Raw genomic sequence first — 22,735 nt, 5'->3', positions numbered from 1 at the left:
CATAGGATGTACCATAGCAGATTATTGTATATTCTTGTATTCCACCCTTATGATTGTTAGTTTTGGATATTTTACACTATTAAGTTTTAATCCTCTCTTAGACTAAAAGGGGAATTGTAGGGAGTCACCCTAGCCCCGCCCAATAGTCCTGGGGCAGGTACCAGGTGGACCTGGGGACTCGCCCATAAGGGCGGGGTGAAGGAAAGCCGGGATGACGTAAAGGGGGCTTCTTAAGGGACTGCACTTGGGGACGGGGCTCTCTCTTTGTTCTGACCGCGCTGGCTGGGTTCTTAACCTAGCTCTGGCCTGTGTTTCACCCGGCTGTGCTTGGAAATAAAGAGACCTTAATCCAATCCTCTCAATCTCTCTGAGGCCAGGTTTCCCACCGGAACCCTCGGGATGTAAAATGACAGTGCCACCACAGCCACCACAGCCCATTCTGAGGGTGCTCTTCCGGGGGCAACCACAAAGGAAACCTCACCGCGTCCTCACCGAGTCGGGCCCTCATTACCATTCTATCTGAGGTGGCATCTCTTCTCAGGGGTCAATGCAGGTGCTGAGGCACAGATTTAGTGAGCAATGGGCCGGCTCATCCGGCAAGAGATTCATGGAGCTGGGTCCAGAATCTGGGCCACTTGCGCTGGTTCGTTTTTGTCAACTTGATATAAATTAGAGTCACCTCAGAAGAGGGACCCTCAATTGAAGAATTGCCTCCATCAAACTGGCATGCCTGTGAGGCATTTTTTGATTAATTTGGGAGGGCCCAGACCACTGTTGTCCTAGGTTCTATAAGAAAGCAGACTGAGCAAGCCATGAGGAGCAAGCCAGAAAGCAGCACCCTCCACACTAGGATTGGAAATCAGAGCTTCTTGAATGTTCTGTGAGATCTCTACCAACTGAGCTACATCCCAGCCTTAGGGTAAGTGTTAAGATGTGCAGACAATTTGTCTTTTTATCCTTTCGTTTCAGCCTAGAAACATCCTAAGCATTAAGCCCTTGTACTTACAACCTCTTCATAAGTATCTGTGAAGGCCAAACACCATCCTGTTCTCTATGGCAATCTGCTATGCCTTAGTGTAGGTGACCTGATGAGTCTAATTTGTGCTACTACACTTTAAATAGGACTATAATGAGCATCTTTGTCTATTAACAAAAAGATATCTTAATCAAAAGGGTTTGAGCATTTTGCAGTCTCTCAAGCATTGATGCATGAAATGGGCTCAAGATCTTACACCTGTATTTACTTATTTTATGTCTTTATGAACTTCACAATGCTGTGATTTGATAAACAGGAACTTACCTGATACCTGGGAATTTAAAAAAAAAAAAAAAAAAAAAACCTAATGAGGAAAAGAGGTATCATCAGTATTCTTCCCTCCACTGTAGGGGTATGTGGTGATTTGAATGTAATTGACCCCCATAAACTCATAGGGAGTGGCACTATTTTTGGAGGTGTGGCTTTGTTGAAGGAAGTGATTCACTGTGGGGGGTGGGCTTTGCGGCCTCCTTTGCTCAAGCTATGCTTAATGTGGTACACAGGTCACTTCCTGTTCCCTAAGGATCAAGATACAGAACTCTCAGCTACCTCTCCAGCACCATGTCTGCCTGCCATGATGATAATGGACTAAACCTCTGAAACCGTAAGCCAGCCCGTTAAATGTTTTCCATTATTTAAGAACTGCCATAGTCAGAGTGCCTCTTCATAACAATAGAAACCCTAACTAAGACAGGATGGTTAGCACAGAAAGGGTTAGGAAAACCAAACCAGCTCAGCGATGGGGAACATCAAACTAGTCTGTCTGACTGTCTGTCTGTGCATCACCTGCCTGGTGCCTGCAGAGGCCAGCAGAGGACGCTGGAACTCCTGTAGGCATGGGGCTTACAGATGGCTGTGAGCTGTAGGTGCTGGAAATTGAACCCTGGTCCTCTGCAACAGCAACCAGTGCTCTTACCACTAAGTTCCACCCTCCAGCCCCAAATTCATTTTTTACAGTCAACTGTAGAACAAACCCTACATATGCTTTGGCATGTGTGCCAACTGACTGGACGAGGACAGACAATCTTACTAAACCTAAGCCAAGTGATTCCTTCTAAATGTTCACAAGGAAAACACCAAGAACTTCTCACAGAAAAATGAAGGACGTCAGGTGAAGGCTCACCTTTCGCAGTCTTGCCAGGAGCCCCGCTACGTGCTCGTGCTGTTCTGACTTTGCGAGGTCCTCAGCCGTCTTGCCATCCTGTAAGAGACAGATGATCAGTGCCTTTCCCCTGCAGAGCAGGGCTGCACGTGACCCCAACACATTAGCTCGGGGAAGAAACAGGCACAACAGGGTTAGAAGAAAATCAGGTAAAAGACCAGTCCTGGCATGCTTCCCTGCCAGGGTAATCCAGGAAAGAGAGATGTCAGAGCAGGGAATGCAGAAGTGTCCTGTGGTAACAACATAAAGATGCTCAACCCACAGTCTCAGCACACTCATCCTCTGGCCTATTGTTCCCTGCCCTGAGCTCCCATCTCTAACCCAGAAGTCAAGAGTGTCTGCTTCAGTGTAAGCCCTTGTCTTTCAGTTCTACCACATACAATCCTGGCCCTCAGACAACGCTGTGGCTGGTAATCATTTCCAAAGAACACTTAATTTAGCACACTTTGGTTTAAGGTTGCTGACAAACACTGAGCAGGGAGCTGAGAGCCCACAGTGCTTTGACATTTGCTGTTTAATAAGAGACTTTTCACAAAGCCGTGGTTTCATATGAAGGGATTTATTGTATACTGTGGGTGCAAACATCTACTGACTACTTTCTGGTTCACGGTAAAGCAAGTGTGACCTCACAGTCCCCCAGAGGGACAGGAGCTGTGGCTGTACCCTATCTACACCAAGAGAGGTGAACACAACTTTTCAGCTGAGTTTTATTCAGCCCTAAAAGCAATTTTCAAACAAATGAAGACACCTTTTCAGTAGAAGAAAAATAAGTCTATGGCTTCATTATCAGCAATATTGAGGTTAGCCATCCTGTGGAAGCTTGGGGCACCCAGAGTCTGTCTACCTGCCAACCTCACAACTCTTCAGCTCAAGTTGCTCTTGAGATACACATGGGGTCCCTCTAGACCAGCAATTCTTAATCTCAGTTCTACTGGACTACGCAATTCTCTGCTGTGAACAACCATATTCTGCCTTATACAGTAGTTAATAACGGTCTGCCATCTAATGAGGCACCAATAACAATCCTTCAGATAATTCCAAGTGTCTCCTGGGGACAAAACTGCCAGGCTGAGAATGAATGTTCACTCCTGCCTGAGGGTACAGCTCAGGCATATGTTCCACAGAGGGGTGCTGCAAAGTCAGGATCACCCAGTTCTTACTGTGTCCCTAAAGTCCCGAGATGAATCCAAACAGGAAGGACAGGCCTTCTCCTCTGCTCAGCTGGGCTCCTTATTGGACACTGCACCCCCAACCAGGAGTTCCGGTCAAACTGTCTATGTGCATGGAATGCCTTCATCAAGAGTAAGCATCAAGGAAGAGGAGCAGGGCGTGGCTGCCTTGGACTCTCCAAGGTGACATCCCGGGCTGAGCTCTGAGGACATGCAGGTCCACTCACAGACACGGAGGTGGCCCTGGGTGTTCAAGCGAAGCTGCAGGCCTGGGCCCCAGAGAGAAGACAAGGAAGGCTGGACAGCAGGTGTCCAGCAAGGAACAGGGGAAAGAGCCACGTACGGGCAGAAGCAGAGGAGATGCCAGTGCAGGGAGGCAGGGGTATGTCTAAGATGTCAGGACTAAGAAGCAGGATTAACAGGAGCCACTGGTACTTGCTGAGCGGGAGGAGAAGGCAATGGGAGGAAGAGACCGACTCAGAGGGGGTTACATCCAGAGAGAGGAGGCATCACGGAGTCAAGCAATTGGCTCCTGGGGTGGCCCTTGGTTATGTCACGGCCCAGGCGGATCTACAAAAGTCCTGTAAACCACTTACCACACTTGGATCGTTTTGATCGCATACTATTTCATTTTACTTTTGAGACTGGGTTTTACGACATAGCTCCGGCTGGCCTGGAACTTTGTATTAAGGCCAGGCTGGCCTTGAACTCAAAGATTTGCCTTCCTCCGACTCTCAAGTCCTGGCATCAAAGGTGTGCACCATGACATCCAGTCACTTCTTTAGTAATCTTTGTCTTGGTTTATATTAAAAGAAGCAACTTCCCAGAGGGACTGTGGCCTCTGCTGAGTCAGTGGTGGAGGAAGACAAGCCAGAGGTGAGTGGGAGGCAGAAGGAAGTATAGGAAATCATCCCCAGTAGAGATCAGACTAGGAGAATAAACGTGACACTAGACGGCGCTGTGGAGCTTCTCAGAAGGAGCCAGAGAAAGTTACAGCTCTGGTTGTCCCACATGGCAACAGCCCCAGTCACAGGTCAGAAATGTGGCCCAGGAAAAAATGGATGTCAGCGCAGAGCACATAAGGCACTGAAGACTTGGTACAGATGAGAGAATACGGAAGATACTAATAATCTCAAAATACTCCTGTTGAAATACTTTGAATGTACTACTGAAATTTTGCATCCGTTTCGCCTTTAATGTCGCTGCTAGAAAATATGAAACGATAGACACAGTCTGGGCTTTGCATTTGTCGATGGTCACCCCACCCTTCTCACAAAGTCATTGCTGTTCTAAGAAGAGGAGTCCCGCCTTCTCCTGGCTAGATCTCCAGATGCCATGGGAGGGTCTCCAACATGGTCCCTGGAATTCTCACAGGAGCAGGTGGCCACCAAGCTCAGGCCTTTGTATTTGGCGCTTTTCCTGAGCCTCTGATGACTTCCGGACTACTCAGTGACCATACTCCATGTACCAGCTCCTGCAGAGGGAGATCCACCAATTTCCCAGGACCCAATTGTTGTCTATCATCACTCAGTGACTCCAGACTGACTGTTAAGATTCTTTTGTCAGCACCTCTCTTTCTCATTTTCTAGAAGATCCTCTCTGTATGATATGTCTGAGTAAATGGCAAGGCTAAGCAAGGAACTATACAATGTGGATAGAAAACCCCGAAGAGCCCTTCTAGAAGCTGGAAGAGGTAGGGACCAGAGAAGAAAGTGGCAGGAGCAGAGCAGTGGTGGGGGAACAGAGGAGACAGACACTACAGGGGAGGTCCATGAGCTCACTAGGGAACAGGAAAAGAGGAGAGGCCACACACATTTCTGGCCCCATCATCTGATAGGATTTCAAAGTCACTCTTGTTTTTTATTTTCCCTATGAGGCATCATCTGAGACAGAGAAATATTTTTCCTCTTAAAAATGCACGTGACACTTTACTGCAAGATAACTGCCCCGTGGGTAAAGACTTGGCACACAGGTGGTGCAGGACCTTGCACTCAGGGCAGGAGTAAACAAGTGCCCTGAGCAGCGTGCCCCTTCCATGCAGAGCACTGTTAACGTCTACACCTGCAGAGCGCCCAATACTGTACAGAACACAACTGCTACATCTTGAGAGTGGGTGGTACCAAAAAGACCTACACACAGACCAGCCCACAGGCCCTCTGGGGATCATGCCAGATGTTTGGGGGCTCTGCAACAGCCACAGACAGAGACAACAAGTAAGCAAATGAGAGTGGCTGTGCTACATACAGGGAGACTTCATTTACAAAACCAAGCAGCAGGCTGGATTTGGCTCTGTGTGTTTAGACCTTGAAGATCTCCAAGAACCAAAGTTGTACTTCCTGCCTCAGGGCCTCCAGTGGGCTGCCACATCAAATACCACGTGATCACCTTCACAACTGACTGTCAAGACCTTTCACACTAGCAGTCAACTGTCATGCCAGCAACAACTCAAACAATACTTCATGGCCGCAACTGAACTGCCAACTCATCCTGTTGGCCAAACTCTTATCTCTGGTATGAAATATGGAGCAAAGGGTCTCTCTTCTGCTGTTGAGATACTAAGCCTGAATGACAAGTGAGAAAAATGGATTGCATCTTACTTAAAAGTTGTTTTCAGGCCCAGCAGCAAAGGCAGATGCTAAGCAGTAGAACCAGCCCTTTGCCTCTTGACTGCTCATGACCCCCACAGCCACTCGGGGGGATTCAGCTCCTCCTACAGGGCACTGGGCGGCTTGTGCCCTGGAGCCAACGGGAAGCACTTATGAAAGAGAAATCCATACATGGAACAGAGAGCTAAGCGGCACTGTTGTGTAACACGGGTAAACAAAAGGCCAGTGCGAACCAGCGGGTCGCTGGAGGAGCGGGGCGGGCGAGGTGAGACAAGGATGAAACATTAACTAGACATTAAACTGGGTCTGTGTGGGCAAATGTTTGTGTGACTGCAGAGGAGGGTTAAAGCTTAACAGCAGCCTGTCTGCTTTAGAATGCAGTTGCCAGGCAATGCCTCTCTCCCCGTGCCCTTGAGGCATGAGAAGTTTCCATGGTTCTCTGCAGCCAAACACCTGCACCTGCCTGGTACTCACCGAGGTCAGAGCCTCCACATTGGCACCCATCAGACAGAGGTAGCGGACCACATCCAGGATCCCGTTGTTGGCTGCAAGGTGGAGAGGAGTGCGTCCATACTGGGAAGAGAAAAAAAATACCAAAAGTGTTCTCATGGCTGTTACCTGTAAAAGACCCTGGTTCGGAGCCATTGTTGTTGGGTGAGAGACAGCATTACATAAGGGACCTGTGTCCACCAGAACTGAAGAGGAGGTTCTGGCTCCCACTGAGGCAAGCCTGCCAGGCAGAACATTTTCAAGTGCTTTGAAGTTGAAAGACTAGCTTCAAATACACCTTCAAAAGATGAGTGAGGAGGCTAGCCACAGGATAACCCAGTGTCCTGCTGCGCTGGCAGAGAGCAAGGCAAGAGGCAAGCGCATAAATGCCCAGACATCCATATGTACGTGCACCCATATAGTTCTGATTCACAGGGCTGGGGAGGGAAAAAGAGAAGGGCTGTGGAGGGCACTTTGCTTTGAGGCCACGCCTACTATGGATTTTATGGCTGTGGTTCTCAAACTGTGTATCGTGCACGATGGGGCACCACAGTGAGCCCCCAGGGATAATGAAGGTCACCTTAAGGTTTGAAGGACATAGGTGAATATCTCCTCCAAGTACCTTAGGCGGCCAGCTCTCTTCTCATTGGCACTTGTCCTTGTAGGTCTCCTCTTAGGAGTTGGTGGTCTCTACACTAAGAAGCAAAGGTCTTGAAAATAGGGACCGGAGTGATGGCTCCAAAGTTAGCTGAACTAGCTACTCTTCCAGAGGATCTAGCTAGCACCCGCACGGTGGCTCACAACCATCCATAACTCGTTTCAGGGGACCCAACAGCCTCTCTGACCCCTGTTGGCATCAGGCACACATGTGATGCACAATAATACAGGCAGACAAAATACCCATACACATAAAGTAATATTTTTTAATGTCTAAACCTTGAAAATAATCACGTGAATAATCCACAGTCGGAGAGGTACTGTAGGACTCAGCAACCACACACCCTGGTGACTAAGAGCAGGAGATTCCTCTCCAAGCATGTTTTGTTTTTCTCAGAGGCTGCTAAGTTTGGGGACCAAGATACAGTGAAATTACAATGAATAAAAAATCACTAAGACACTTCAGAGGATGTGAAGAGTCCAATCTTAGGAATATTTGCCTGCGTGGTGTTTATTTTCACATGGGTCGACACCTTGTCATTTTAAGTGTTTAATATAGAAGGAGTGTGGAAGAAACTTAAATCCTCAATGCCATCCCCTCTCTTCCCCATGCCGCCCCCCCACCCCCACTCTCTACTAACACTCTGGAGCCTTTCCCTCCCAGCTCGCACCTATGGATCTTCCGTAAGAGACAAGGAACTGAATTGGCAAACACATGATCATATCCTTTGTCCCATTACTAGCTAATTCACATGACGTCGGTGTTTCTGTGTCTGTAACTAAATCTCCGGAATGCTTTTAGGGGCCTGAATGCTACTCGGCCATGGTGACTCCTGTAGCCAGCTGGCAGGGAACAGAACTGGAGGGAGTGTCCTACCGCATTCCCGCTGCAAACAGTGCTGTGATGTGTGATTTGTTTTGTCACCCTCGTTACAGGTTTTAGGAAACAGGTTTTTTTTAAGATTTGTTTTTAAGATTTATTTATTTATTTATTTATTTATTTATTTATTATGTATACAGTGTTCTGTCAGCAGGGCAGAAGAGGGCACCTGATGGATTATGGATGGTTGTGAGCCACCATGTGGTTGCTGGGAATTGAACTCAGGACCTCTGGAAGAGCAGCCAGTGCTCTTAACTGCTGAGCCATCTCTCCAACAGGAAACAGTTTTTAACTTTGAAAACTGCAAGACTTAATGGGAGAAGAGAGAAGAGAGAGAGCTTTGAAGATCTGGATGAAACGCCTGGAAGAAGTGTTAGGAAGGCAGTTCTGATGCACAGCCTCACACGGGGGAAGAGAGGCGAGGAAGATAAGCAACAAAGAAATGACCCTTCCTAAGAACCTCATAAAGAAATTTTAGGGCAGGGTCTCATGTAGCCTGGGCTGGCCTTGAACTTCCAAGCCTTCTGCCTCTACCTCCCTCCAGTGGGTAGCACTGAACGTGACAAAATCAAATTCCTTAGTGTTACACTCTCGGCTTTTCACATCTGGACCCTGGGGCTCCTCCCAGCTTCCTTTTCTCCCTTTTCCCATCTGCCCTCAGGACCTGCACAGCCCTGCTGTGTGAGCACCACAGTGGTTACCTCTTCTGACCTCTTCATCTAGCTGGATCCTAACTGCTATGTCACCTCTGTGACACTCTCCGATCCCTTCCTCTTTCCCAAGCACCCTGTGCCTGCCCGATGCCTGACCCAGCAGTGATCACAAGTGAGTTTGCTACTTTGTATTTGTATTTATTATGTGCTGGTTTTCTAAAGGCATCCTGAAGGCAGAATCACCCATAGCCAAATCCTCACCTCCTTCAAGTGCCTGGGTTGTGCAGAAAGGCACCTATCACACCTGGTGCCATGTTCATCACAGGTGTGGGTGGTGTGCATGTGTGTGTGAGTCTCTATGTCTGTCTGTCTGTCTGTCTGGAGGATGCCTTAGAGACACACGGTGCCATCCCTTTCTCTCATATGTCTGCTGACTCAGCTGGGTTAAAAAGCAACCACCCCAATCTTCGAATAAAGCATGAAGAAATGTCACCACAGAGTGACAAGTCCCTACCCTCCTGGTGTGAGAGGAGCAGGACTTGGATGGCCAAGTTTATCTCTGGAGGAATCTAATCTTGCAAGACAGCCCTCTGGGGAAAGAGTGGCAGCCTGTCTGAGGGGCACGGACACCACTGTGCGATGTCCACTCTGACCAACGGCTACCCAAGTGGGCCTGAGTAAGGCAGACTGGACGGACTGCAGGGAAGCTGTGGCTGGAACTCACTGTCCTGCACAGGGCTTAGCATCTCTACTTCCTCACCAGAGGGAAGGGAGAAAGATAGAGGGAGAGGGTCAGGGATGGAACGAGGAGGGGAAGCAGGCAGAGGGTCAGAGGAGAGAGGAAGAGAAAGAGGCAGAGGGGCAGGCAGCGTCTGAATATCATTTGTCATCTAATGGTCCACAGGATAGAGACTTGGTTCACAGAGGGTCACAGGACTTTGGAAGAGGTGAAGCCTGGGGGCATGGGAGTGGGTCACTGGGGTTTTACCTCTCAGGGGTAGGTCAGGCCTTGAAGGGTGGGATAGGTTCCAAAAGCGGCTTTTACAAAGAAAAGCCAGCTTCCTCCCCTGCCCATCTCCAGTGTGACACCTTCAGCATGGGAGGGCACAGCCAGAAGGCTGCGCTATGACAGCTGGCAGGTTCCTGCTCCACACAAGTCTGAACCTGCTGCACACTGCAAGCTGACACTCTGTAACTCAAGGTTTTCATGTTGAATGAGCACAATGCTGAGCACAACATACTACCAGAACCACCCCCCAGTCCATGCTGTCCCAACATAATATGTGATCAAACATGCACTGTGAATCACTGTGACCAGTCCCCATCAAATGAGCCAAGCGTCTCATTTGTCCACATTTGTGATGCTATGAATAGGACCATGGGCCTCATGCACGCAATCAAAGATTCCCAGGGCACATCTCAGCCTGGGTCAGTTGTTTGTAAACATTGAAACTTAGGCTTGTCCTTGTGGAAGTTTGTTTGTGTTGGAGAAAGGCTCTTAGCATGTAGCCCAGGCTTGCCTCAAACTCACAATCCTGCCTATGTATCAGAGGTGTTGGGGGTACAGGCGTGTGCCACCATGCCCAACCTTTTACTGAACATGTTTAACAAGATTTACCTTTAGGCACAAGCTAAAGCATGCTTTGCTTTGTTTTATGTTCTCTGGATAGTGGGAACTGAACTCCAGGCCTTTGTTGTCCATGCTAAGAAATTAGCTGGTGTAGCCCAAATGCTGTGCAAAGGCTGTCTGTTCACTGTGCTGCCTGCAGTGAAGGCTGAAGGTAGTTTAATGGGCATGTGTCCACTGAGGCCACTTTAAACTCAATGAGGGAATCCTGAAGGAAAGTCATTTGGCTTCCCTCTGAAGCCTCTTACATACCTACCTTGGCACAATTAGCAAAGGATAGACTGGGAGAGCAAGAAGCAGCTAAACCAAAGACCCAAGGTACCTATCGCCTTCCTAGGGTCTCAGATTACCAGGACTGCCAACTTCAATGTCCACCACAATTAATCTTGTAATATGCAAAAGGAATAGCAAGACAATTCTCCAGCTGTTTCATATATTAGCTATTTTGCCTCAAACAAATCATCATAAAACCCTACGGCAACCTGCACACCAAATACAAACTGACATTCCCCACAATTAATTCCTCTCAATTTCTTTTTTAACATGACCTTAAGAAAAGAGTGTGCCCGCCTTTCACATAGTACATGCTGAAACTACACAAATGTTTAGTTGTCCTTATTTTATACTGAAAAATCTATCTGGGATTCAATGAAATGACAGGTGACAACTACAGTCCAGAATCTGCAACTGGGACTTTTTAATGGACTGTTAAAATGCAATTTATTTTCATTTTACTTATAAGGTGACAGTATTCCCTTGGCTTTACCAAATTTGCTTAGTGCCCATGCGTGCATACATACACAAGAGTGTTGGGAACTTCTGTCCTCAGACAGCTCAACAGAGACAGGATACCCAGCGCTCGCGCTCAGGGACCTTGATCGAAACACAGCTTCAAAAGCATTTACTGAAGAGTCGGTGCTTCAGAAAGAAGCATGAACCACGAACCCTGACTCTTTTTGGAAACACAGCACGTGTGTGTGTGTGTGTGTGTGTGTGTGTGTGTGTGTGTGTGTGTGTGTGTGTGTGAGTACATGCAAGGGTGTACAACACACGTACAAACACTCATACACACACACGTTCATTCATTTCACAAGCACAACAGTGGGAAGATAGGACAGGCAGGAAGTGTATGTTACTGTCCCCATCTCAAAAGTCACACATCTCAAAATGGCACTGTCCCCTAGAGTGACAGTCGTCCTCAAGCATGACAAGATAATAATAAAAACATGGCGAGAACACAGCAGCCGGTGGGAATCTGGGAATCCCGCCCCTTACGAGTACCTTGTTTGAGATGTCCAGATTGCAGTTGGCTTCACAGAGGGCCACCACGATAGGTGCACTTCCATCTTTGCAGGCGACGTGCAGGGGTGTGTTGCCATGCCTGTCTTGGAAATCCACAAAACACCCATGGCCAAGGAGGGTCTTGATGACCTCCATCTGACAACGCCTCACAGCAAGATGAAGGGCAATGTGTCCATCCTGGAACCAAGTCCAAGCCCATGAGTGTTCTATCTTAGACCCTCAGCCCCATCTCTCCCCTGTGTGAGGCTTAGCTGAGAACAGGATGGCTACTTCAAACACCCAACAACTTCAAAGTCATTGCCTGGACTCTGGAAGGAAGAAGGGTGGGCTTTATCCATTCACTCTGCATAACTGAAGCCTGAGCTGACCATCTGCTGACTCACTTAGGCTCAGGCAGTAGATGAGATAGAAAGACTACACCTCTATCTCAGAATTGATAAGCTATTGGTATGCCAATTGATTGTCCATGGGAACAGGGCTGGAAAACACTGCTAAATTCCTAAGCAGAGACTACTACTTTAGTTTGCAACAGAAAGAGAGAGGTAGGGAAAGGGAGAGAGAGAGAGAGAGAGAGAGAGAGAGAGAGAGAGAGAGAGAGAGAGAGAGAGAGAGAGAAGAAATTTCCCCCAGGGCTACTGAATGCTCAGAAAGCAAATACAAGAACCAGGCCTGGGAATTAATAGCGCTGGGTACAGGACCCCTGGGAATAGAGGTACTGAGTACTGTGGGCAAGCAATGCTTTGGTCCCACCCCTTTTTGAGTTTCTCCACTTAGCACTCTTGGCTTTGGGACTTCTGAATGTCTAGAGGAAGCACTAGCTCTGTCTACTTGGCGCCAGTAGAAAATACCCAGCCCAACCTCAGCAATCAAAATACGTCTCCACATATTACTAGAAAGTCTCCTGGGGACACTGCTGCCTCCACCTGAGAACCACACAGTTCCGAGGCACCACTCCACAAAGGGCGGTTGCTACATGAACTACAAGAACCCCCCCCCCAGCAACTGTACACAGCACTACTACTATGTCCCTTTAAGTACAAGTTCAAATAGATGGTGAGGAATTTGCTTAGGTAAGAAGGGAACAGCTGGTCTGGAAGTGAAATTGTAAAACAAAAAGGAGTGGTTGGTTGCCTTTTTACAAAAGAGCAGGTGGCAAAATAAACACCCATTTCTATGCAGGTCTAAAAACTGACGATATGGTGCCATTGTCCCTGCTCCAAAATTAAAAAGATTAAAACAGTGGCCAAACTGGCTTGCTCAACTCATAAACTTAGTTACATTAAAAAAAAAAAGACTCTAGAATATTCTTGAAACTTTGGAACCAAAGAAAGGAAATCGTCACACACTAAGTCCAAGTAGGTAAATGTCTCTGTCCCTGCAGCCCACCAGGTCACTTCACAGTGAGTGCCAAGCATTTCTCCCAAAAAAGCACCTTGTCGCAGGCATTTAAGTCAGCTCCATGTCCAACCAGACACTCCACGATGTCGTGATAGCCCCTGGCAGACGCCGTGAGCAGTGGGGTCTCTCCTTCCCGGTTCTTGATATTCACGTTGCAGCTAACTTCACAGAGGGCTTTGGCCACAGAGTAGTAGCCGTGCCAGGCAGCACAGTGCAGGGGGGTTTCTTCTTCCTGGTAAAGGGCATGGATGCAGGGGAAGACTATGCAAACGGCAGCCAAGTCAGAGATTGCAGCCAATGCGGCAAAAAAATTAATCTGAAATAAGGACACCAGCGGGAGCCACTGCCATTAAGGCAGCGGCAGACACAGGGCTCCTCCTGGTCAGTCTGTTCCCTCAACAGGAGCGCTACATGGTGAACTTTGCTTCCTCAGCATATTACAGGCAGCACTACTGGGGCCGCATGAGGGCTGGCTCAGACTCCTGAAGAGCAAAACCTTGACATGGGCGGACTCAGAATCAGCAAAGTTGCTTTTCTTTGTCTCTCTGAAACTACTGCTGGCAGGAAAGCTCTCCTATAAGCAAGAATTCTTCTAGCAATGTCTGTGCTTTGATTTCCACCAGGTATCTGACTCCAGGATGAGTCAGAAGAGCACAGTGAGGCAGCTATCATGAGGACCTTTCTGTGACCAGTCAAGGAAGCACTGTTCCAACAGCTGAGGGGGTTGGGACGTTCCTCCATCAGCATTATCAAACACACATCTGTCTACAAGGTCCCCTGAGAGAGCAGTGCTTACAAATAGAAATCCTAAACCCAGATTGAGTAGGCTTCAATCCCTGCTCCCACCACAGACTTTTGAGCAGGCTGTGGAACTTCCTGTGTGCTTTCCCTCATCTGTAAAGCAAAGGTGCTGATAACCAGCTGTCCAGGGGATTAAATGGGTGAATGAGGAAGCTGAAAGGAAGCCGGTTTGCAAGGTGCCGTCTGAGGACCTGTGCTCTGCAGTGGATAAGACACCTAAGTCCAGAGGCCTCCATGGGTCACCTGCCTGCTGTGCATCAAAGCCTCGGGCCAGGGAATTGAGAGCATTTGCTCCCATGACTTACCTTGTCCTGGAAATCAGGATTAGAGCCGAAGCTGCACAGTAGTTGAACCACGTCTGCATGGCCATACCGGGCTGCCACGTGCAGGGCTGTTTCCCCAGACTGCAAAAGAAATGGACCCACCATCTAAAGACCAGAATTCAAAAACCACTCAGGAGACAGAGAGTGCCGGTTCCCACACCTTCCTTTGGTGGTACTTTACACCCTCCCTCAAGCCCATTTGCTCCCCAGAGAATAAGGGCAGGACCTGGGGTCTGGCAGCCCCTAGACAGCCACTGTTGCACACTCATACCCGTTCACCTTGTTACTGAAAGCAACTCTTGAGACTATGTCCCCTTTACCATAGTGGCCATGTTTTACCTCCTTTGGGAGCAGCTGCTTTTAGCTGCTGAAGGTGAAGCGAACATTACCCCCCTCTCGCTGCTCTTGGACCCAAGCACAAACCCCTTTTGAGACACGCCTATCATTCTGCAATTATTTAAATTTGTAGTTTTATTTACTAACAACTTTCTCCTTCCATTGCCTTATCTGTACACAGAAACTCATTTCTTACACTCACCGAGATCTTAAAGAACACCACATTTCACTTACAGTAAATTTCTGTGAACAGCGAACACAACTTCCGGTGCTTTGCCTGTGCCTGCACCTGCCACTGTCAAACTAAGCTAACTACAGAAAACACAGTTTACTGTCAACTGGCAGGAAAACTGCAGTGACGAACTTATGTGCTGCTGTCCAGATCTTAATCACCCTTCAAAGGCCATGAGAGCTGGAACTTTAGGAGGTGGGGCTAATGGAAGCTAGGTTGCAATAAAGGAGGCATTGAGTGATGGGGACGTCCTTCTGTATATATGCTTCTCACTGGTAGATGAATAAAACACTGTTTGGCCAATAGAGGCAGGACGCTAGGTGGGGCTAGGAGGTGAGGAGAATGCTGAGGAGAGAGGCAGAGGATTTTGGGAGGAAGCCATGTAGCAGAGAAAGGAGTAACAGTTTGGGCGTTCTCCTGTAAGCCATGACCACATGGAAATACATAGATTTGCAGAAATGGGTTAATAATTAAGACAGAGCTAGCCCATAAGAAGCATTAGCCATTGGCCAACAGTTTCATGATTAATATAGCATCTGTGTGCTTATTTGGGGCAAAGTAGCTGTGGGACCTGGAGGGAGAGAAACTCCAGCAGCAATTGAGAGTGTCTGTGTCTCTTTGTCTCTGCCTCCCTCCTTCCTGCCTGGTTTCCATGAGGTGAACAGCTTTGTTCCACCACACAACCCTAAATCCTTTGCTTTCCCACAAACCCAACAATGGTTAGAAACATCTGATGTAGAAACTCTGATTGAAATACTGGGCCAAGTCACAGCCAAATAACCAAAACAACAAAACCTTCAACTTTAATCCCTGCTAGAGGATTTGGTCTTCAATCTTTACCTTTAGGCTCTGGTACAACAGGCAGGTCCATCCACACTCAGTCTTTATCTTTGGGCTCTGGCGCACTGGGCAGGCCCACACTCAATCTTTACCTTTGGGTTCTGGTGCACAAGGCAGGCCCAACACTCAATGCACCCCTGAAGCATGGTCTCACCTTGTCTTTAACATCCAAAGGGCATTTGTTGTCATTGAGAAACTTCAAAGTATCCACATGGCCGTGCCGGGAGGCCCAGTAGATGGCATTGGATCCTCCCTGCAAGGAAACCAGTGTAGTGTCACATATGGAACTCCTGGACCACTGGGCTTCAAGGATTTAATAATTATACCACAGTCCTGTACCACATTAGCTCAGTGGGGTGCTGAAAGAGGTTTTCTCTATCACCTTTGCAACTTTTCTTATAAATATATCTAAGTGTTTCAATGTAAAAACAAAACTTTCTTTTTTCTTTTCTGAAGCCTTCATATCAACCTCTAGCTAGAATTTCTACAGTCTCCTTGGTATCTGCAGGGAACTGATTCTGATCCAAGCCTCCATATAGTACCAAAAAAAAAAAAAAATTCATGGGTGTTCAAGACACGTCTATTAAAAAAAAAAGATGTAGCTTTCACAGAATACACATATCCTCCAATGCACCCCAAATCACCTCTAACCTACTCAGAACTCCTGAAGCAACTGAAATACTATGGGAACATTTGTTTGCTTCATCATCTAGAGACAAGTGAGAAGAAACACATTCTGGATTCCTTTTTTTTCTACAAGCACTCTTAGTCCACATTTGATAGGATCAGGGATTGTCTTAGTCCACATTTGATAGGATCAGGGATTGAACTCATAGATTCTCAGGACGAGTCAGAGTCTTTATGGCTGCTGATGACATCTGCATTTACAATGCTGTTTACACCAGGATGTGTGGCCCTATCCGGATGCCTGACAAACATGCAGGCTAATGAATTTCTGATGAGATTAACTACACAATGAAAACTTTTCCAAGTTTAAGTTGTAACACTGCTGAGTAAATAATCTGCAAGACATGAAGCACAAGAAAGAAGTGGAGCCGGCAGGGGTTAAATGCATGCACCTCTCCCCAGGGTACGTCAGCCTGCACAAGGCTCTCCACGCAGCCTGCACCTCTCCCCAGGTTATGCATGAGAGCCTGAGCAAGCCTCTATGCAGCTCACTTTTACAGGATGTCACAAAAGTGGACATCCTCTCCTACTTGCTGCTCCTATGGTTAGGAAGACATTTGGGAATACATGAAGCAAATTCATTTTTAATGACACAGAATTATGACCTTATCCTGGACATCGATCCTTGAGCCTCGTTTTATGAGTAACTGCAGCATCTGGATATTCCCACAGCCAGCAGCAATCAGTAAGGGAGGTGTCCCATGCTGGAAGAGAAGGTAAAACTAGTCTGTTTTTCAGGTTTGGTAGGGAAGGGGAAGCCCACGCTGTCATGGATATCCCCTCCCTGCTGCGTCCAGACCCTTTCCCTATCTGAGGACAGGAAGGAAAGACACTGGGAGAAGGACAAGAAGCACCTCCTCTTTCAGATTTGCACTCAAGGATGGTACTATTTGTAAAAGAGATAGGATTTCAAGGGTGTGGGTGCAACTGGGGTGTGAAGGAAGGCCCTCAATGCAAAACATCCTTATTTGCAACTCAAATCACTGTAGACAGAAAGGATTTCCCCCACAGAATGGAGGCTCCATTTATAAGGTGGGGTTGGAAAAGTAATTGGGGTCTCCCCACACTTAGTCTGTGATGCAACCCTCTGGCACCCCTGGCAGAGGAGAGTCAGACCTTGTTGGGCTGATTCACATCATAGCTGGACAACGAGCCCAGAAGGTGCTGCAGGCCTGGGACATTGTCATCGTTGATGGCATGGATGATGGCTTTCATCACGAAGGAGTCCTCCTCATCCTGAGAGAGACATGAGGATGGAAAGAGTTGCCCCCTGGCCAGGACCCTTATCAACACAGTGAATGAGTCCTGGCTTGCTTGCCATAGGGGCATTCTAAGGAAAGAATGCCACTTAATCCCCAATCCACACTCACCAAGGGAGCTGGGAGGTGAACCTTTACCCTTTCATGCAGCCAATGATTTCCACCTGCTACTCAACTGAGCCTGATGGCACCCCCATTGTAACCAAGAGCAAACAGTTTTTAAGGTACAGATTTTGAACAAGAATGCCGAGTAATGATGCTCTGTTTATCTGAGGATTCCGTCAAAACAGAGTTACCAGAAAGCACTGTGTAGAGGGTCCTCTGTGACATGACCTCTCCTGATATATGAAGAGGAAGAAGAAAAATCACAGAACCAAGGAAATGCAAGGTTTTTTTTAAAGAAGACAGTCTCATTTGCTAAATTTTCCAATTACATAATTATCTTTTCTTTCTCTCCTTTTTTGTCATTTGAATGTCTTCTTTCTCTATGTAAAATCCTCTGAATGCTCGATAAAAGTGTGTGTGTGTGGTATATGAATATGTGTGCATGAGTGTGTGCCTATGCATGCATATGTGCATGTGTACATGTGTGCATGCATGTGTGTTGTATGTGTGCCCGTATGCATGCATACAGCCTATAAGCCCCTCAGTCATCAGAAGATAGCCCACAGCACCCCGCAGTCATCAGAAGACAGAGCAGGGAGAGATCTCCTCTCCTAGGGCTCCTACCCTAGCTTTCACTGTTATGTTAAAAGGGCTGATTCAGGAGCTTCAGTCATCCCCACCACAGCATCCCTACAGTCAGACCCACACAGCCATTTTTCCCTTAGCTCCACCAACACCTTCACATCCTTCCAAAGTGGTCGTTCTTCCTCCCACCTTCATAACTTCCTTCTCTCTGGCTTTCCTTCATTCGTGTGTGTGTGTGTGTGTGTGTGTGTGTGTGTGTGTGTGTGTGTGTGTGTGCGCGCGCGCGCGCGCGCATGCGCACGCATACATATCTTCTTCTCATTTTGCTCTATGGTTGTAGACTAGAGCTGAAGCATTAGTGCAGAGAGTAGCATCAGGAGAGAAGAGCTAGTGTCTGCTGCCATGTGATCTTTGCCCTAGGAGTCCCTAGTTCTACCCAGGAAACACCAATTATTGGGTTACAGCCAGGGTGGTTCCCACAGAACCACTGTGTCTGCTTTTCCTGGAGTCCCCTTCATGTTCAGTGAACAAGGGCCCATTGTTTGCCTGGCTGGAGAAAGTCTCATTGAAGTGAGAGGTATCTAGGCTGTATCTGAAGAGCTCATCGGTGATAAGATTTCAGTTTGGACATGGAGAAAATTGTGGTGCCATTCTCAAGGGCTTTGGACAGTCAGGACAATGTCAATACACCAAGTGTATGTGGCCTTCTGGTCTACCATGAGGCAGTCACTGTCTTCCCTTCCCTTGGTGTTGGTGGAGGAAGGAAGTGAGGGCTATCTGTCTTTTTTGTGTCATTATGACTCTGCATTCTCCTATTGGTGGTAATCAGAGCTCTTATTTTCATTCATGAGAATTACCATAACCTCTTTCTCCTTCCAGTAGTTGTCCTCTCTTTTGTGTGAGTGTGTGCTCTCACATGTGCGTGATTGTTTGTGTATCAGTATGGGTGTATGGGTGTGTGTGTGTGTGTGTGTGTGCTCGCACGTGCACACGTGTACTGTATGTCTGTGTACACAGGAGTTTTCAGTAGTATTGTTGGAAATAGTAGGGATGGCACCTAAGACAATGCCAAGTAAATTGAATCAAAACAAAGAAGAAAAGCAGGACAGGGCACAAGAGTCAGCCGACCTCAGGACTAAGTGTGAGTCTGATGTTTCCTTGATGTGGGGTTTTGGGCACTGATGGATACACAGAACAATGTAAACAATCTAAACACAGTGACGAAAGAAGCTGGCCAAGGCAAACAGGATTGCTTACCAGGGTGTCATCGCTTCTGGCAACGCTCATGTTACTCCTGGACAAAAACGACCTGGATAATCTTTGGCACAGTGATATCAAGCGAACAGATTGCTGAAAATAAAATAAGCATAAAAAGTCAAGGGGTGAAAGAAAGAGAACTTAGGAAAAAAACACTGAGAACATGTTCACTGCCAACAGGCCTCTGGGGTGGGCACACCATGGCAGGCTGGACTGTTTGCTTAGGGAAGTATTCTAAAGGTCATGAGCCAAAACAGTAAAAGAGAGAGACTCCTGTGCATTCACTATGACCTGCAGAAGTGGCTGCCTCGTACCCATGTCTTTCTCTGTGCCTTGGTTTCTAAACCCCAACAAAACACTTGCTGGGTCAGGCATGGGATAAAAGGGCCTTATTCTGAGCTCTCTGGGCCCAAGCCAGCTAAAGGAATATATGTGACTCTCAACAGGCTTAAGTGGGAGACAGATACATTAGTCTGCAGTATAATCTCCTCCATATTCTCAAAGGCTGAAGCCACAAGGAAATGAAGAGACAACAGGGAGGGAAAGAAGAGGTAAGGGGGAGAGACTGAGGCATAAGCTCTAAGCCTTGTTGACAGTCTAGCCATAGCTTAATAGGTATAAAACTGAGGAACACAGCTGGACCAGGCAGAGAGAGGGGGCCGGGGCTTGTTGCCTCCAGGTTTGACCTAATCTTGGGCATGGAAGCCATGCCATCGCCTTCTGATGCTTGAATTTTGATTGTTTCAAAGATGCCCAAACCAGCATCCAACCAAGGCCACAGGGAAGTCACCACAGTGTGAAGGACAAGCCATATTGCCAGGGCTTCTCCCAGATTCAGGGTCCCCCTGCAAACCCACAAGGAGGAAGGTGGGTTCCTGATGCAAGCTCCAGGCCTTGCTGCTCACCAGGAAAAACCAGTTTATTTAGAATGTGGTTTGTTGCAGTTGGAAAAGTGTTCCCTGTAACTTTATTGTATTGATTTAAAAATTTGCCTTGGGGATGATATGAGAAAAGACCATGCAAAATCTCATTTCGAAGAATAAGTTAAATAGCCTGAAATACTGTTTATGCTTGTCTTTGAAAGCTAGTAATAACAGCACTAAAGATTACAGAGTGGACTTTGTTAAATGAATGCATTTACTGATTTCCAATATGAGAAGACATGAGCCCTGACCAGACCACACAGAAAAGAAAAAAAGTAGAATCCAATGCCTCCATGTCAAAGAGTCTTACTTTCCATTTTTTCCGAGCTGCAAACTTCTTGAATTTTTCCATGTTTACTGCTGAGGCTTTTCGACTAAGTGCTTGCTGGGTATCTTTAGGCTAAAATGAAAATTCAAGAAAAAAAATTATGAAGGCTAATTACAGAAATGGTGACACTGTCTTAAGACCCCTCATTACTCTACAAGGCTTACACATTCACTCTCCTAAAATAGCCTAAGTAGTGGAGAATAACATTCAGGAACCAGGAGCCAGGATGGGGTGTAGTTCAGCAGGTGGAGAGTTTTCCTAGCATTCAAGAAGCTCTGGGCTTGATCCATCCCCAGCACCATGTAAAACAGGCAGGGTGATGCATGCCTACAGTCTCAGCACTCAGAGGTGGAGGTAGAGGGTCAGAAGTTCACGGTCATTCTTGATTTACAATCAAGAGTAAAGCTAGCCTGGCACACTTGAGACCCTCTTGATGGGGAATGTACTGTGTATGTTTATCTTATTGATTGTTAAATAAAATACTGTTTGGCCAATGAGACAGCAAGTTAGACAGGACTAGGAGTCAAAGAGGATTCTGGGAAATGTAGATAAGTGGTGCTCCAGGCAGGAAGTGACATAGCAAGGAGACTCATATTTAAGTGAAGGAGAAACAGGAAGGGCCCTTTTTCCCATTCGCCTCCTCCAGCGGCAGGATGTGAGCCACCAGCAAGGAGGGACGCCAACAAGGTGTACGATAAGATAAGTCTTATAAAATATATAGGTTTATGATAATTAAGACTGAGCTAGCAGATGAGGAATCCTAGTCATTGGCCAAGCAGCTTTGAACCTAATACAAGTTTCTATGTATTCATTTGGGTCCTAACTCGGGCAGGCGACTGGCATAAAGCGCACAAGTGGCAGTGGGGCTCGGTGGCTTTTGGCGCAAAGATTTATCGTAACACCCTCTCAAAAAACAAAAGAATCTTGGAAGAGCTAGACTCAGCCAGCTAAGTCGAAATGACTGAGTATTTAGTATAATACACAGAAAGTGCATCAGGAATAGCAAGATGAGCTTGTAACCAACTCAGTCACAGTCATCTTCCACAAAGACAGTTTCAGAATAGCAAGATGAGCTTGTAACCAAACAGTCCCAGTCGTCTTCCACAATGACAGTTTCGGAATAGCAAGATGGGCTTATAGCCAACATAGTCACAGTCGTCTTCCACAATGACAGTTTCAGAATAGCAAGATGAGTTTGTAACCAACTCAGTCATAGTCATCTTCCACAACAACAGTTTTGGGTTGCCAAGATTCATGGTGAGGCCATTGTGTGGCAGGCTTGAACTTAAGTCTTTCTTACTATGTGATTTCAGTTTGGAGGGACCCTAGAGGTCTGCACATTTGGCCCCTCCTAACAGCACTCAGACAAGTTCACTGCATCTTGTTCAGTGGATGCACTCAGGCACAGGCTCCGCCCAAGTGGGAGAGGGTGAACGGAGGCCTTCTGCAATGCCCACTGATGAGGCCCATGCATTTGTTTTCAATTATTAGATACCGTTACTATTGATCAGATCTTAAATGTTCCCAATGCCTCTATTTCTAAAGGCTTAGTGGCCAGCTTGTGCAACTACTGGGAAGGAGAGAAACTGCAGTGGTGGAGTCGAGTGGAAAGAAAGTAAGTCCTTGTAGGAACATACCGGAACCGTTGCCCCTTCATCCCCCATCCTGCCTGGCTACCTTGCAATCAGCTGCTCTGTTTCACCACATTCTCTTTGCCATAATGCACTGTCCTGCTAGAGGCCACAATGACAGTGCCCACTGACCACAGACTGAAAACTCTACAGCTGACCCAAACCAGCCTTTCCTTCTTCAAAGGACTTTTCCCGGGAATACTGCCACCATGACAGACAGCTACACATTTGTCAACTTCGGTTCCTTGTTTCAGGCTGAAGCAAATTCAGTTTTGCTTGCTCAAGTGACAATAGGGCAGCAATGTAAAAGCGTCATGTGTTAAGGTCAAGGCTCCAAAAACAAAGGCAGTTCCCCCTACAGCTATATGGGAGGAGGGTGTCGTGTCTACAGACCTTCAGATTGTTCAAAAGATTCAGAGATTTGAAACATCTAAATGATAGAAAACAGT

General features: G+C 47.1%; 1 protein-coding gene across 1 annotated transcript in view; it reads right to left on the bottom strand.

Annotated features, from left to right (window-relative positions):
* Dapk1 (death associated protein kinase 1) overlaps nucleotides 1-22,735 on the bottom strand; it is a 156,011-nt gene that overhangs the window by 21,273 nt on the left and 112,003 nt on the right. The window contains exons 9-18 of the mRNA XM_035443025.1: nucleotides 20,638-20,727; nucleotides 19,405-19,497; nucleotides 17,315-17,434; nucleotides 16,804-16,902; nucleotides 15,666-15,764; nucleotides 14,086-14,184; nucleotides 13,014-13,211; nucleotides 11,561-11,758; nucleotides 6,448-6,546; nucleotides 2,160-2,237 (exon numbers count right to left, since the gene is read on the bottom strand). Of these exons, the coding sequence (XP_035298916.1) occupies nucleotides 2,160-2,237; nucleotides 6,448-6,546; nucleotides 11,561-11,758; nucleotides 13,014-13,211; nucleotides 14,086-14,184; nucleotides 15,666-15,764; nucleotides 16,804-16,902; nucleotides 17,315-17,434; nucleotides 19,405-19,497; nucleotides 20,638-20,727 (1,173 nt within the window). The remainder of the gene's footprint in view (nucleotides 1-2,159; nucleotides 2,238-6,447; nucleotides 6,547-11,560; nucleotides 11,759-13,013; nucleotides 13,212-14,085; nucleotides 14,185-15,665; nucleotides 15,765-16,803; nucleotides 16,903-17,314; nucleotides 17,435-19,404; nucleotides 19,498-20,637; nucleotides 20,728-22,735) is intronic.

Source organism: Cricetulus griseus, chromosome 3 (genome assembly GCF_003668045.3).
Source record: "Cricetulus griseus strain 17A/GY chromosome 3, alternate assembly CriGri-PICRH-1.0, whole genome shotgun sequence".
Classification (NCBI taxonomy): domain Eukaryota; kingdom Metazoa; phylum Chordata; class Mammalia; order Rodentia; family Cricetidae; genus Cricetulus; species Cricetulus griseus.
The sequence above is the reverse complement of the archived record's forward strand: the minus strand, read 5'-3'. Positions and strand labels throughout refer to the sequence as shown.